The sequence below is a fragment of the Equus przewalskii genome, chromosome 3, assembly GCF_037783145.1.
Source record: "Equus przewalskii isolate Varuska chromosome 3, EquPr2, whole genome shotgun sequence".
In the NCBI taxonomy this organism is placed as follows: Eukaryota; Metazoa; Chordata; class Mammalia; order Perissodactyla; family Equidae; genus Equus; species Equus przewalskii.
In genome coordinates, this window is record NC_091833.1 from 37680998 (window position 1) to 37698441 (window position 17444).

The 17444-nt window shown below is 39.9% G+C and overlaps 1 protein-coding gene across 19 annotated transcripts in view; it reads right to left on the reverse strand.

Moving 5' to 3' along the window:
• BANK1 (B cell scaffold protein with ankyrin repeats 1) overlaps positions 1-17444 on the reverse strand; it is a 313259-nt gene that overhangs the window by 31315 nt on the left and 264500 nt on the right. For all 19 annotated transcript variants that reach the window (XM_070614152.1, XM_070614164.1, XM_070614161.1 and 16 more), the window contains one exon: positions 3101-3166. In XM_070614152.1, coding sequence (XP_070470253.1) covers positions 3101-3166 — 66 coding nt within the window. The remainder of the gene's footprint in view (positions 1-3100; positions 3167-17444) is intronic.

Sequence of the window (17444 nt, forward strand, 5' to 3'; positions counted from 1 at the left end):
GACTTAGCAATAATATAACTTCCTGGCAACCCCTCAGCAGTCCTGAAGGTAGGCTTCTGAAACACTTCTGCTTTCAGCAGGAAACGAGTTGGCTTTCATACTCCCTTTTCCTTCCAGCATCTAGCAGAAGAATTAAATAATTTTTTTAACCTTCTTTAGAGAACGTGTCTAGTCCTTTTAGAAAATCTTGACTCTGACAAACATTTCCTAAAAGGACCTTTCTTTTTTTCTTTGAGGAAGATTAGCCCTGAGCTAATATCTGTTGCCAATCCTCTTCTTTTTGCTGAGGAAGACCGGCCCTGAGCTAACATCTGTGTCCATCTTCCTCTACTTTATATGCAGGATGCCGCCACAGCATGGCTTGCCAAGTGGTGTGTAGGTCCGTGCCTGGAACCACGAACCCTGGGCTTCCCAAGTGGAGCGTGCGAACCTAACCCTTATGCTACCAGGCGGGCCCCTGAAAAGGCCTTTTTTGTTCCCTGCCAAATAAAGAGATTATCATTGGTGAGGTATGTACTGCTTTTGCCATTACACCATGAAATCCCAGGATACTTGAAGAGTATTCATTAGTTCAGGAATAAGCAGTTTGAATTGCTTAGTACATTGCATGGACGGGATCGTCATAAATATCTGAAAAGGTTTAGGGAAGAACAGATGCCTGGAGTAAGTCCTTTTAGGTAGTTAATTCTTTTATTTCAAATCCCCCCTATTGGTCTGAACTATCTTTTTCCTCGTGCTAGATTATGACTTCCCTGAAGATCATAGTCCTCAGGGAGGTCTTCGAATATTCCTCAAGGTTTAGCGTTCCTCTAGCCCTAGCAGACAGAACAGTCTCCTTTCTCCCTCTGCTGAGTTACTGATGTCCGGGGCTGAAGGGACCTAGGGAGCCTCGCTCAGGGGACTGATCAAAACATCACCAATAAGTTGGCTTTAGGTATTTGGAGAGAAAAAAACTCATACACAATTTGATTAAAATTTTCAGTATCTGAGCCCTCAAACAGTTGAAAAAATATAGTGATCATTGATGTCGATGAAACAAATTAGGATACAAGATATGGATGGATATTAATCCAATAAAATATTTTATAATTAGGTCCTTGTTTCCTGTCACCGTCCTCCCCTGCCCTTTGTTCCTGGGCACAGAAGGGACTATTTCTCTACATGTGGTAGAATGATCATCGGTCTTCATGGACATCAGCAGCCTTTCCCGATACTGCTCTCTGTGCGACAACCAGAAGGACAATCGATAAGGCCAAGCATCCAAGGACCTCTTCATCACCTGGCCACTTATCACCTTCCTTCATCTCTTGTGGGCTTCTTTACATTTTCCCCTTAATTCTAACAGAACTTAATTAAAAACTTGACAACTTAATAATTTATAAAAAATGTTTCAGGGGGCTGGCCAGGTGGTGTAGTGATTAGGTTTGTGCGCTCCGCCTCAGCAGCCCAGATTCGCAGGTTCAGATCCAAGGCGTGGACCTACACACTGCTTGTCAAGCCATGCTGTAGGGGCATCCCACATACAAAATATAGGAAGGTTGGCACAGATGTTAGCTCAGTGACAATTGTCCTTAAGCAAAAAGAGGAAAATGGTAAAAGATGTTAGCTCAGGTCCAATCTTCCTCACCGAAAAAAAAAAAGTTTCAGAGAAATTTTATTCCCAGACGTTAAAAGCATCCTCTTTCTTTATTCTTCCAAAGCTCTGTGAGGTATGTGGGGGAGTTCAGATAGAAATAACCTTTTCTACTTTGTTTAATTCTTCAGTAACTGTTTGATCCTAATTGTACAATGATCTCATGTAGAGTTCTGCATTTATTTCCTGAGAGAGCTAAAGGCACAGTGGGAGTGTAACAGACTTAAAAAGATACATCCGTCCCCCCAGAATATGAAATCTCCAGAAATGAAAAACTGTCCAAGAAGGAGCATTTTTTGCATGTAAATTGATAAGCAGTATATCCAAGTGATTCCTGGGAGACGGGCATTCAAACTGGTGTACTTGGTTGGAAGAATGATCTAAGGACAACCTTGCTCCCTTGGGAACTGCCACTCGAAGCGGCCAGTGAAGGTCACTCATTCAGGACACGCCTTTGTTTGGAAGGCGCTCCATACACGTTAGGAGCAGGTCCACTGGGGTTCTGTACCCAATGGCTCAGCGGGTGTTACAGTCGGTGCTGTCAGTACGCACCTATCTGCACAGCGGCCGAAAGGTGACAGCCTACGGGAGTGTTAGTGGCTGCTGTGAAATCATTTGCTGGTTTTGTTTTAATGTCACTCTCAGTAATTTACTGGTAACAATTTCAAGGTAATATTATTTTGGACTGAAGTTATTTCGAGGGTGGGTTGAGGTTAAAAGCATCTGTACATGCTCCTTGATTATCAGGGCCAACCAGTGTGACCCCGACCTCTGCCACCTTTTACAGTTTTCATTTTTGAACTTCAACCGAGGCCTTATCATGAAGAAAAAAATCGTAACAAATAACCTGCTAGAGTTTCTCTTTTCAATAGGAACTAAGTGTGTCAGGAAAACTGGAGGCAGCTGCCTCCTTGTAGAGAAAAAGGAAACTACTCGTCCTGTGTGGGATGCTCTTGTCATTAGTTTTCAGCTCTCCTCTGCATGACAAGTAATTGTTTAATGTGTCGGATCAAGTGCTGAAGGCAGAGACCAGGGAGAGGGGCCCAGTCTCTGGTCGGAACTCAGTGTGGAGCACAGAACGCCCATGCTGGGTCCCTTCAGTGGGGACCACCACCTGCCCTCCCCTCATCTCAAGTTCCAGAGGCTTCTCTCTAAAGGTCTGCAAAGGCAGGTGTCTGATGCATGCTGGAGAATGTGTCTTACTTGATCTTCCTAGAGCCCGACAAGAATACCAACAGCACCACAGATATTCTCCCAAGGCCATTTCTTGCCTCTGTTAATTAAAATAATTGTCTCATGTAATCTTAGTACGGCCAAATTATATTTGGGTAAGACACTAACTGAAGAGGAAAATTAATCAAGTATACAATTATTTACTTCTATCCTAGGGGACTTTATTCAGCATTCATAACACTTCTCTGAGTCTTACTTAGAGATTATTAAAGAAACCGGAGGTCGTGTCAGTACCTTGTCTCTTAGGACCATGGGACTTGTCACCATCAGATTGTCTTCTGGCTGCCTTTTGTTGAAACACTGTAAAAAACAGAGCACATATTATTCATGGAACATAAACATAAGAAAGAACATACTGTGGAGTCTCCAGGAAACTGGATGCAAAACATCATTTTCCTTAGTAACAATTCCCAAAATTGTATTATTTTTGAGTAGGAGGATTATTATATTTACAATTTTCTCATTTGTGCAGCTTATCAGTCATTTCAAAAAGCATTTTCTTTGGGCAGAGTAGTATAATGCTGATGGAATGCCTCATTAAACTATTTCAATCAAGATATGATTCCATTTTGATATCAGGTAAAGATAAAAGCTGCATTTTGTTAAAAGTGATAAATGTTAAAATCACATGAAAAATTCCATTTGCACAGAAATTACTCAGGCTGACTTTTTGGTGATAAGCAAGGATAATGACTGTTTCTTCTTAAACACATGAAAAGACTGCGTATTTTACAGATGTAACAATAAAAAAGACACTTTATTCTTGCATCATCTAGCTAGACCTCAGACCTATTAAAGGAGCTTATTCGAATTACTTCATTATCTGAAAAGTGCTTTGTTCTCATTTATTATTTCTCACATGAAATTCTCTGAGACAAGTCAGCATTACTCACCTCCTTTTGCAGATGAAAGATAAAATCAATTGTTTAATATTTATTGAGCACCCACAAAGCTCTGCATGGCTGCTGGCATTTGTTAATGAAAAAGTCCATACCCTTTACAATCCGACTTCAGAAATCAAACCCCCAGAGCCCCATGTATTCTCATGGGGAGTCTGAATTAAGGGCTTGGGCACCGGAGGAGGCCTTGGAGGTCTATCCAAGCTCCCATGTCCATAGCCCAGGGAGGCAGAAGTCGCTAACTTGTGAAGGGCCCAGGCCCCTGCAGCCATGCCAGGCTTGTTAGTGGGGATGTGACTAGGACCCTCCCACCTTGAACTTCAGTCTGTTGCTTAGCTCTTTATAGTACTGCTGCCTCTTCTCCTCCATAACTATGTCCTTCTGAAGATAAAGAAGGAGGTAAAGGGAGGGGATTGAAAAGCACCTGGGAACACTCCCAACGTGCTTGGCTCTCTTGTTCTTCCAAGCAGCTCATCAGGATTTCCTGGGATAATGGAGGGGAGGCCTGTGGGGTGACAGCGTTCCCGCTGCTTGGGGCTTGACCGTGCTGACTGGGGACGCATCCCCGCCGTGATCCTGGATCTCTGTCTTTGCTTTCAATATTCTTTAAATCAATCTCATATCAAGGTCATGTCTGTGATTAATCCAGACGACAATTTTTTGAACTTAAAAAGGTTCCCTAAATCATATCAAATCAATAATTATTTATTAAGCCTATATAATTTGCCAGCTGTTGTCAAGAGAAAGGGTGGTCTGCTCTCTTGTCCTCTTTCAAACAGGAGAAGCAAATAGATTTGCAGAGTATGACGTGTTTAAGAAAAATTATACACATGAAATAAGTTTTCTGGTTGAAAATCAAATTTCTGTTTCAAGTTAATATTTGAAAAACATGATAAACATAACTTACTGGCAAGTTCTGGGTTTGTGGCTTACATTTTTTCTAAAATAAAATAAACTGATGAATATATGGTGTGTGAATATATTTTAGGATATGGGAAAAATTTTTAAAAGTGGTGCTTGAAATTTTTCATGGGTTAGTTTTAAAAGTCTCAAAAAAATGAAATACTTTTGAAGTTTTAATAACATGCAGACACTGTGCTTTTTGCCAATATTGTCAAGGCAATAACTGAAACCGTCTAGGACAAAAACGCTGTAGTCTGGTATCATTAATATGGGAAATAATCTGACTCCAAAGATAAATTCAGAAAAAACATTCTCCAAATAAAAAGTACATTAATTGATAAGTTTTAAGAGTTCTGCTGAATTTTGAAGCTACAGTATACTTGGAAATGGAATATTTTTTTTCCAGCTTTTTAGAATTACTTTGTTAAAAATCACGTTATACCCTATATTTTATTGTAGCACCTTCTGTTGACAACAAACGCCTCACCCAGACTTTGTGAAATACAGTAAATGTTAAACAAGCGTACATCTCGTTTGGTTTCCAGATTAGGAAGTTACAGTGCGTAGTTATTTATTGTTGAGGGGTCATCAGGGCTGAGAGGTGGAACAGCCTGGGAGGGGTAGAGGATGGAGGCGGGAGAGGAGGATGCTCTGAGTAGGATGGTTATGAAAGTGCTGATAATGCTGAGAACTTTGGAAAGGCAGGATGTGCACTGAGCCATGCCCCACAGTACACGATCCTCTCCACCTGTACAACTGCCCTCGAGATCCCCTCCTAGCTCACCTCCAGTTGCACCCCTACACCTGTCCCCTTCTAACCGCAGACAAGACTCCTTTCCTTACGGAACCCAATAGCAATTAGCATGCTGCCAGACACACTCTTTCCTCACTGCGTGACAGCCAGGAGGTGTTGCAATGTGAGGTCATCTTGGGAAGGGACCTGTATTAACCTGTCCCCTGAAGAGTGAGCTAGCCCTTCGAAACGACCCCTGACGTGAACCTGCACACCACGGACATGGCCTCCATCGCCTTAGGAAAAGCATGGATGGATGTAACATCCCAGAATCCGTTAATCTTTCTTTTTACAGTAAATATTAGCTGAAGCATTTTAAATTGCTTCCATCAGCAAAACTTTTGTTCTAAAAAGCTTTGTATACTTTATATTTACCATGTTCACCCACACAACATTTATAAGAGAGAAATATGAAATCTACGATATAGTGAGAACTGAGCATTGGGTTGCGGATCACTCAGATTTATATACAAAAGTATGTATTTTTGTACAACAAGATTTGTGGTGAGTAAAAGGAGAGTCTGTTTTAAACATATAGTAATGGAAAAAACTCTATACGCCAGAATGCTAATCAGCTCGGCACCATAGATGGGGTAGCATTTTCTCTTAATATTAACAATATGTATGACATGGGAAAATGGCTTTCTCCTCCCGGGCCTTTATTTTCTTGCCAATAAAGTGAAGGCTTAGATGAGATGATCTCTAATGTCTCACTCAGCTCTGACATTCTAAGATGCAACCAATTTTCCCCCCAAGTCATTCCAGGCCAAATGGTGCCCTGAGAAATTCTTAAGTGAGTATGAATTTAAATAGAATGCTGTGTTTTGAGGAAGAGATTGTTTTTACTGGAGGCTTAGACTAATAGAAACACTAGAAAGTTAAATCACAGACTAATGTTAACTTTTTACAATATGTATGGAGACAATCCTTTCTCTATGTGTTTGAATTCTTGGAGGATACTATTTTTGACCAAACTTTACTGCATCAATGTTCGAATAACACTATCAAGGCAATTATGACATACATCAACTTTGATGACTCTCTGCCCCAGTGAAATCTTTTTTTTCTCTTCCTACCTAAAATTGGAATTTGAGAGGGAAGAAAAATGAATGCATTATTAGTAGATGTCACTACCTTTAGGCATTAAAAAAAATGCACAGAAAGAAAAACAACTTTTCAGGTTCAAAATAATCTCAAACAACGCAAATGTCCCAAATACCACCCCCATTTATTTTAAATATTGGTAGAACGACTTCTAGAATAAAAATGACATGGAATGGAAAAAATTAGCATAGTGTTAAATATTCAAAACGTTAAGCAAAGCAGAACTATTAGAAGAGCAGAGGAGGAGGAAGTGAAATATAACAAATTCACTTGCACTATTTGTCTTTCCAGGCTGCTTCTGCAAGAATATTCTTCATGTCAACCTCATTTGTGGCCTATTTCAAGAAAAGGGACTCTTCCAGAGTTGCCCTTCCTAGAAAATCTGATAAAGCTTATTTAGAATTGTTTTATAAATGGCTAAGGTAATGGAAAGTCTGTGCAATAGCCAAATGCATTCATAAAGATGTGAATTATAAAGGACAAACTCCTTGAAGTTCCGTGCCTATTAGAAGTGTAAAATGAAGTGTTGTTTAGAGCTATATACTTATCACTGATGATCACTCTTGACACTAGAAATTTGGTACAAAATAAAACAGACAGATCTGTGTTGTGCTCTCTGTTCTCAGGGAATGGTACTGGACAGGTAGCAGCCATGTGTTTGTTATTTGCTGAACAAGCTTTCATTAGGTTGCTCACTACATAGCCAAGTGCTGTGCTAGGTCCTGAGGAGACAAAGATATAAGAAACCCAGTCACAGGATCCTTACCGACCTCTATTTTAGGGTATTAATTTAAGCAAAGGGTAACTGTGTCATTAGCGCCTACTGATGAGAGACGATAGAGACAAAAACCAATCAGGAGGGGCAAGGGTCATAGTGCAACGTCAGTAGCCTTCTTCTCCCTACCCTGTCCCCTCAGTTTGTACCCTGTGAAAGCTAGTCACAAAAAGGCAGGACGAGGCAGGATGTAAACAACCCCTTTGTCTGGCCAGCAAAGAGAGGGAGCCGAATGTTCCAACCCTGTAAGTAGTCACGTTGACTAATCAAACTGCAGCTCAGAGGAGAGAGACAGCCTCTTTGCAAACTGACCAAGACAGTTTGAGCACTCCAGTCAGAACAAAACCACCATTTCATTCTGCTAGCAATAGTTACAGGGTATTAATTTGAACAAATTTATCGAACGCAAGCCACTACATTTGAATAGGCACACTAGGGGTGGCGTGGCTGAAAACAGATGGTCACATCAGCCACAAAGAAGGTCTTTCACCAGAAAGCAGGTTACTGCCTGGCAGACATCCACGGTCAGGAGCTGTGGCATTCTTCTCTTTAGGGAGAATTTGCACATGGTTAGCAGCACTCTTGAGGTCACTGATGTGTTCATGACTGATCTTGATATTGGTAGAGTCGGAAAATTGGAAAACACATAACTGCATGAAGGAAAATGGCATGGAAATTCTAATTCAATGGCACTATCAATGAATGCTTTGGTTTCTTAAGGAGAAAAAATTAATTTTCTTTCCAATTCATAATGGAAACTTTTCCTGATAGAAATGTTCCCATAAAAATCCTCTCCCAAACCAGGAAATCTCACTATAAATTATTTTTTCTTCTTCTTAAGGAACTTAATTTTTACTAGAGTAGAATACAAACTGTTTTTTATTCCTTTGATGCAAATAAGCATATTTCTATTCTAGAAATGTTTCTTATCCAAGAAGCTGGGACATTTAGAGAGAGAGAGAGGGAGAGAGAGAGCAGTTGGTTTGTGGAAATCTGTGTAATTAGAGCTTGAGACCATTGTAATGAACTTATTCATACAATCTCTACTCCACCACTGGGCAGGCTGGTCTTTCTTCCTCTTGGTACCAGGAAGGCAACATGTATTGAACACCTATTGCTTGCACAGTACTGGACTGGGGGTTCATCTCCTCCCATCTGATTTCATTCAGGCTCATTGCTTACTTTTACTTTTGACCATTTGTATTCAATAAGGATATTATATAAGAGTAGACATTACTCTAGTAAAATCCCTAGTAATTTTCCTTCTGGCTTGAAGAGAAGTGGTTGGCTTGTTAAGAAGTCACTGCAATACTCTAGAAACTATGATGAGTTCTTTAGATTGGTGCTTGCTGATTACTAAAAGTAACTTCTTTGGCCTCTTTTTTTTTTTCTTAGATGAGGAAATGTTGCTATCCTAAGAAGTAACCAGTAGGATCTGGTCATGCTCACTTTGAACAAACACTAAATACTAGTTCTGTTAAGAAGACTCTACAGGAACACAGACTGAAAATTTCAAAAGGACAGGGCTATGCCCACTTGTTCTATGTAATGCTCAATATTGATAAATAATATTGATAAATAATTCAATAGCTCAATATTGATAAATAATTTGGAAAAGTCATACAAGATGATGTATTGGCATATGAGATCCAAAGGAAGAAGCAAAAGGCATACAAACTTGGAAGATTTGGTAGGTCCTATCTCCCCTCTGTATTGTGGGGGGATCAGAATAGGCCACCCCAAAATCTGTCTCTTTGCCTTGCCTTGATTATTTTTAAGAACAAAGACTCTGAAGGAAACTTTGACTTTCCCATTAACTGCCTAAAGATATTTAAAATAAAGTCTTGTCCCCAGGACAGGCCATCACCATAGATAACTCTGGGCATCTGGTAGACTGGAAGGATCCTTGCTAAGCCTACTCTTATCAAAGTTTCATTTACTAAACATTTGCTTTTCCATTTCCATGTGAGTTGTCTTCTTCCTTTTTGAAGCCCCAACCTCCCCCCCACAACCCTGCCCCAACATCCTCCTTTGTCTTTAGATGAAGATGGTATTTAACATGAGAACCTTTGCCGTTTTGGCGAGTTTAGTTTTCCTGGGTCTCTCTTGTGTACACATGTTATAAAGCTTTGTTTGATTTTCTCCTGTTATTCTGTCTCATGCCAATTTAATTCAGAGCCCAGCCAGAAGGACCTAGAGGGTAGAGGATATGTCTTCCTCCCCTACAGTATCTACAGAATACCTGTCATCTACAGAGCACCTACCATTTCTGCATCCTACTCTATGCTGGCTACTATATGTATGCAGCTTTAGTTCTCATGAAAACTCTCTGAAGTAGGTGACAAATAAAAATGGCAAGCAATAGGATATATTGGAGTATATGAGCAAGCCATTTGGTATAAACCTAATTCGGCCTGACCTTGTTTTTTCCTTTCGGCCTGACTGTGGCTGTTGAGCACGCATTGTATATCTGCTTAGACATTTTCTATGGCAAGAACAAAGGCCCTTGAGATAAAGGTGCAACTTCCCCCCACATTGGCATTTCCTTAGGGATAAGCATCTTTCCTTAGGCTAGGAACTGATTGCTGCACTCACCTTTGACCACCCAGTTCACCTGTGACCACCCAGCTTGAGACAACAGACCTGCCACCCTGCTGTGTTCACCGAGACAGCAGACCTATCTGTTGTTTCCATCAATTGCTGTGCCGACAGAGCAGTCTCGTGACTATTGTAAAAGGGACATTTCAATCCTATGTGAAACATCCTCTCTGGGGGTATATAACCACTCTGTGCACCCCACTTCTTTGGTACCCTTTCTTCCTTTGGGAAGAAAGGCCCTGGGTTATAATCCTCAGATTTCAGCTCAGAATAAACTCTCCCAAATTTTCATTTATAGATTAGTCATGTATTATTTTTGTCTGCATACGTATTATCATCCCTCTTTAATTAAACAAATGAAGCAAGGCTATGTAACTTGCACAGAGTTGCACATTTAAGTGGCTAAGTCATAATTCAACTTCAATTTCATCTGGCTTCACAATCTTCATGAATTTTACTCCACCATGCTGCCAGTCCCTCTGAGAAGGCTCTTCCCAGTGTGCCGACCCCACAGGGCATTTTACTTTTCTCCTAATGGCTACATATTTAGAGTCAAAAAGATGCACACATTAAAAGCGCTGGTGAAAAATATTTGAATTCAGGAAATCTGAAGTGAGCAAAAAGACAATCTGTGTGGATAGCTGTTTGATACATCTATGATTTCATCTTCAAATGACTATTCTCTAAATAGTCAAATATTTACTCTGCCTAACAATGGAAACAACCCATGTCATGGTTTCTCAGTCTCGGCACTATTGACATTTTGGACTGGATAATTCTTTGTGGTGGGGCCTGTCCTGTGCCTTGTAGGATTTTCACAGCATTCCTAGCCTCTACCACCTAGATGCCAATAGTACTGTCCCAGTTGTGACAATCGAAAATGGCTCTAAACATTGCCAAATGTCTCCTGGGAGGAAAACCACCACTAGTTAAGAACTATGCTAGGCCAATTAAGCTTCTTACTAAGGACATATTTAACAGAGACTCTAGGAACATTATACGTTAAGGGGAAAAAGACGAGACTTCACTCTGCTATTGAGTGAGAAGCTAAGCTCTTGATAATATTTACATCTATTTTCACATGTAATACAATTGCTTTAATGTCAATTCACACCACGGTTGATTACTGCCTCCTTCCCTCTTCACTAATACAAAGGAATTGAATTTCTGGAAGATAAGGTGGGGAAAGTTCATCATTATTATGCCAACACCCTAATAGACGGTCTGCAAAGCCCTTCTTAGGTTTCATCCAATGTCTTTGTGATGTTCTGCTGTGAGGAGGGAAAAAGTAAATCAAAACACCTGGGTTACCTAAGCGGCCTTGACCTCCTCTCGTGGACAGTGTGAGCACAGGTCTGAATGACTGCTCATTGGCAGAACTACACCAGCACCCTATCAGGAAAAGGAGAGAGGGGGAGAATCACAGGGAAGACAGGGACAGTGGGCTTACAATTGGAATGATCAATATATCCCTCAGTCCTGAGAGCACCTGTGATATACATGCTAAATCCTGAAGTGAAATAATTTGGACAAGGTCACCCAGCCAGAGAGTAGGACTCAAGGCACTTGACCTAAGACTTGCTTTAATCCACTTGACCATATGTCTTCATTAATGAGGACAGAGACCATTCCACTCTGTCACATTTACAATGATATGGATTAATTTTCTTAAGAGATTCTACAAGGTCTTTTTTTTCTGTTTGCATTTCAATTACATTGTATGTGATCGATTTCAAGTACAAGTGAATTGCAAGTGGAAAATTTCTGAGAGCAACTGAGCTGTACTTGACATTTTGGGGTCCCAGTAGCTGAGTAGCTCTCAAAAAGGTCATATGCAACTTTGTTGCACTGCAAAATGCCAAGGGCAGCTCACCAGCAATTGAAAATTGGAAGTGAAATTGTATTCTATCCCAAATCAACCATGCGGAATCTGGTTCTACTGATTGTGCGAGGGGAAAATTGGAAATTGTCTATTGATGCTGAAAAATTTTCCCCAATAGGCAGTCATCTCTTTTCATGATTTATGGATATAGTTTTACTACAGATCTATCTACACTATGTAAAGTGCTCATTTTATTTCCTTGATTTGTCATAAGTCAAGAAGTCTGTCACTAAGGAGAACTGTAAATCCATGCTAATTCCTCTATATTCATGAAGCTTAATGAACCTGATTCTTTCCAATATTATAGGGAGAAAAATGTGGAGAGACTATGATATCCGAGAGGAGGCAGACTTCAAAACTTATCGTTTAAGAAAAATGAGTTATTCTTTTTGTAGTTGTTAACATAATATTAGGTTTAGTATAACAGGAATGGAATAAAAATATCAGAAACAGGTCTCTTGGCAAAATGAACCATGGGTTCAGTTTTGCAGTAATGACTTACATTTCTTGGGGCAAGGGAGGTGGTGATGGTGGAAACAGAGCTTCTCTCTGATATGTTGGGATGTGTGAAAGCAGTTAGAATGCTCAGCTATACATGAATATTCTAGAACTGTGTCCCATTCTGTAAGGGCTCCCCTCTTCAAATTAGTAGTACTTTGAACACAGGATGGTTTAAAACAGGAGAAATTTAGAAATTAGTAGATTAATATATTCTTCTGACCATCCTCCACAGTGTTAATGAAGTCTCCTATTCTAGCCACATTGATGTGGTTCTTGTCACTTTTATAATTTATTGATCCTTGTATTCATTTCAATTAATATTCATCAATATTCATCGATTCTACTATGAACTCAGCACTGAGCTTGGCACCAAAGATACAATAATGGCCAAAAACAGATGAGGTTAATCTCTTCCATTATAGGTCTTATTAGTTAGAAAGAGGGAATAAATATTAATGAATAATCCAGAAATAAATACATCAATAAAGAAATTTGTCGTGCCAAGCGTGCAGGCATGGGAGCTAGACTGATCTGGGTCCAAATCCCATATCTTCCTCTTCCTGGTTTTATCATGATGGACAAGACACTGAAACTCACTGAGCATCAGTTTCCTCATCTCTAAAATGAAGTTATTAATCCCAACCATGCAGGATTGTTGCGTGATTGGAAGTCATCATGAAAGTTGCCTTATGATAATTACTATGAGGAGTAGATTAAGCCCATTTGCCCCTTTAGAAGACATGGTATCCTTTCCTTGCCCTCCACCCCCATCTCCAATGGCTTCCTTAACTTCTGACTCCACCAGAATCCAGAGAGCACACACTTCTTCTATAATTTAAAGTTAACTTACCAAAGTCATCATCTGCCCAGAAACTGAGGAAAGACAAAAATAGAATTGCTTTTAATTATTATCTATTGAGTGTGTACCACATATGAAGTATTATGCCAGGTAGTTGCTAATTTTATTTCACTTAAAGATTACAACAATCCTTGAAGTAGACATCATTTTTAACCCCAACTTACAGTGAAGAAACAGTCTCAGATGTATGAAATTATTTGTGTAGCTGATACCAGCTGAATCTGAATACTTTCTGCAAAGCTATATCAGGAAAAGCCAGTTTTCCTCCTGTGTCTTTCTGTCCTGTTTACTGCCTTTAGTTTTACTCTACTGCCACACTCACAGCGCTTCAAATCAGACACTTCTGGTCCCCAAATGCGTGGGGTTTCCCCCCCACTAAGCAATTTTACAACCTCAGCTGGGTGTCCTGCAGTGTAACTCAACTCAGGTCAGTTCTGACAGTTTCCCTGGAGATAGTGTCAGATCCCACAGGTTAAGGGTTCAGTCCCACAAAACTGCTTCCACTCTACTCCAGTTGCCAAGTGCAAGCAGTAGATTCCCAGGGTACCTACAACTTTTGCCCACATTTGGCTACACATCAAAGATTCCCATAACCCCTTCTTCAGATTTGATTAATTTGCCAGAACACCCACAGAACTCAGGGAAACACTTATATTTTCCAGTTTGTTAAAAGATGAAGAGACACATAGGGCGAGGTCTGAAGGGGTCCCAAGTACAGGATCTTCAGTCCCCATGGAGCTGGGATGTGTCACCCTTCCTGTGTGGATGTGTTTGCCAACCTGGAATCCCCTACTGTTGAGGTTTCATGAGGCTTCCTCACGTAGGCATGATTGATCATTAATTCCATTTTCAGTCCTTCTCCCTTCTCAAGAGGATGGGGGGCGGGGCTGAAAATTCCAAGCTTCTAATCATGGCTTGGTCTTTCCGGTGACCAGCCTCCATCTGGGAGCCATCCAGGAGCCCCCTCAGAGTCACCTCAATAGAACAAAGACACTCCTATCACCCAGGAAATTACAAGGGTTGCAGGAGCCTTGAGCCAGGAACCAGGGGTAGTCATCAATATATATATTTTCTATTATCTCACAAAAGCCAGCATGATTTTCCTGTATCTCTCTGGTTTATTTGCCTAGTCTCTCTGCCAGTACTTTCTTGAGTTTCTGAAATAGTAAGTTGGGATTCTGCATTCTGCATTCTTCTTCCATCCCCTACTCCTCATCCTTCTCTTTTGGCTATATTAATACATCCTGGATGTGACAACATTCTACCACCGCTCTGTGCTCTGGCAAGAATTGGGGCAAATTAATGTTCTTATAATTGAATGGATGGCTTTCTGGGAAATGGTGACAATTTTTTCTAATAGATCTGCATGAGCTAGGGAAAAAAAATGAGAAGAGCTGATAAAAGACTTTTACCCTGTGAAATGCAAAGAACATAAGAAAGAATGAACTGATGAGGCGATGTTTTCCTAATGTGAGAACAGAATGATCAACAATCGATAGCGAAAAAGGAAGAGGCAAACAAGCATATTCCAGTCAAAGAGCAAAGGAAAAACTAGTGGAAAGGGACTCTGTGACCTCATCTACAGTTCAGTTTTAGCTACTGATTTGAGATGTGGGGCAAATAACCATACCTGCTTTTATATACTTAAATGCAAAACAAAAACCCGACATTATAACACTGGTTCCTGTCTGCATATAGTTCAAATGTTGTGAGAACAAATTAGATTGTGTAATTGGATTAGAAAGATATCTTATAAATGTTGAAAGGTGTCAGGCTTGGGATGAGTAGATGAGACAAATAGCCTTTAAAATTTCTTAGAAACTCAGGATTTCTAAGATTCTTTTAGAGTTCCTATGTGTATGTGTGTTTATATATAATTATGACAAATTGTACCATTGTCTTGTAGGGAATTTACATAGTTACTGCACAGAAAGACTTTATCATTTGGTATACAATAATGCTTTATGTAATTAATAAATACATGAATAAGGAGGAAAATCATCTTAACAAGAGGATTGGTTGAAAGTCTAAGGCAGTCATAGCCCCAAATTCCTTCTCCAATGAAAGGAGGCAATCATCCATGATCGAAGCTTTATTCTTTGGAGAAATTGAACAGAAGTAGTTCTGGCCATTGGACATGAGGCACGGTGGGTGGCAGGAGTTACACGTTGGACTGAACACAGGGAGAACAAGTTAAATTGTGCATTCCAAATGGTGAAATTTCCCAGTCTTCTTCCCACACTCTGATCTCAGAGTGCTGGCAACCAGATGTATAAATGTAGACTGGAGTTAGTTGGATTTTATTCTGGAAAACTTGAAAAGCTTAGGAGAATAGATCTACATAAACTAGCACTCTGGGATAATTCAAAGAAAAAGCTGGCCCGCTCCCCATTTCCCTCCGATGCAGTCCACAAGTTAACAACCAGGGTTCCCATGCAGGTTTTTTATGCTTCCTAATTCAACATGAAAGCATAGCTACAGATAGCCAGATATTTGATGGAACTATCAAGCATTCCAGATGGCACAAAGAACAACAAGCAAAGATAATAGAGACAATATGAGAACTGAAGACAAAAATCCCAGAAATTTAAAAACTCAAATCAAAGCAAAATGAAACTAAAACAACAAAGATATTGAATTACACTCCCCCCAGCACAACCAAAGAAAGAGAAAAGAATGGCATAAAAAAGAACAAACAGACAACTAGAAAGAGCTCGTGGAAAGCAAGAATATGACAGCCAATAGAAGGATGAGAAGATAAACTGCAAAAAGTAGAACAACGCAACATGGAAGGCTGTACTTGTGGTCCTGAGAACTCCCCAAGGATTGGGATACAGAAGACGATGCACCTCTTCAGAAATTTCTGGAACATAACTAAATTCTTGTATTGAGCTATCTGTATCTTCTTTCTTTAAAAAATACTTGTTGGCATGTAGCAACCTTGTCAAAGAGCTAATAATGTCCTAGAGGTCACTATGTCAGACAATCTGAGAATTACTGACTGCTTATTCCTCACCTTAATAATCTAGATAATTGCTCCAGTTAACATTTTATTTTAGCTGAAACATTTATTAATTTGTTATTGTTTCCTGATTTTTAATAGCTTCTTGAATTACCAGCTGTAGATCACTATTAAGTAAATATATTGCACCCTGGCAAATAACTTTGTATATACTTGCTAAATTTTCATACGCAAATCTCTCAATATATACCGCTTAAGCTATAGAATGGTTTCTTTTGAACATATTAAGCACAGATGAGTATCTACGTTCCTTTTGGATGGATTTGTGGAATACACTTAAATGTTCTGTTTGGGTGCTTCGTTTAGATTATTTGAATGTGTAATCTATTGTCTCTCAGCTTTAGCTGTCACCCAAACATTTTGTTTGATTCCAAACATTTGTTCAAAAACCTCTAAGAAAGTGTCACATTGTATTCTATAGTATTTATTGCGTATCTGTCTCCTAGGAACTCCTCAAGGATAGAGACACTATTTTATTCCACATTCGCAGTCATTAGGGTGATATCTTAGCCCACAAAGACACACAATGCATACGCTTGCAGTGCACTGATGAGTAAAAGTCATCTCTTAGACACTATGGACTCATGGAGCGCACCAAACCGAACAGAGGATCCAAGCGTGTTAGGAAGCAACAGTAGAGTCCATACATCCTGCACGGGCTGCAGATGCAAACAAGGGATTTGTTAGTTTTTTATTTAGAACCAACCGAGTAGAGAATGAGAAAGAACTGGAGTCTGAAATGCAGCAGAAATTCCATGACAGATGAAGTGAATCGTAACCACAGGGGTGAAACACAGTTATCAGAGGAGTGGGAGCTGCACATCTGAGACGCCAGTGTTCAAAACTGTTCAGGATTTTAAAATTATCTCAAATGGGATTAGGGGTAAAAAGTCAAGTACCGACCTTCTTTTCTTGTTTTGTGCATTCTTCACAGGAGTTGAGCTCCCCTCTTGTAGAATTATGGAAGAAGCATCAAACAGATTTCGCCACCCATGCTATGGTTTCATGTTCTTTGGATGGTTTGTCAAAATTATCCTTCTTAATGAAGAATTAGAAACCAGAGCCCTATATTATTCTTATTTTCTGTGTTCACTGTGTTTCTAAATTTAAAAATGGGCCAATACAACTCAGCAGTGACTTGAAAAGATATTTTTCGTCTTTGGGGTTTAGACGCAATCAAAAAAGGGACAACTCCCTGCCCCCCCCACCGCGCACAAACAAACAATAGCAATAACAAAAACC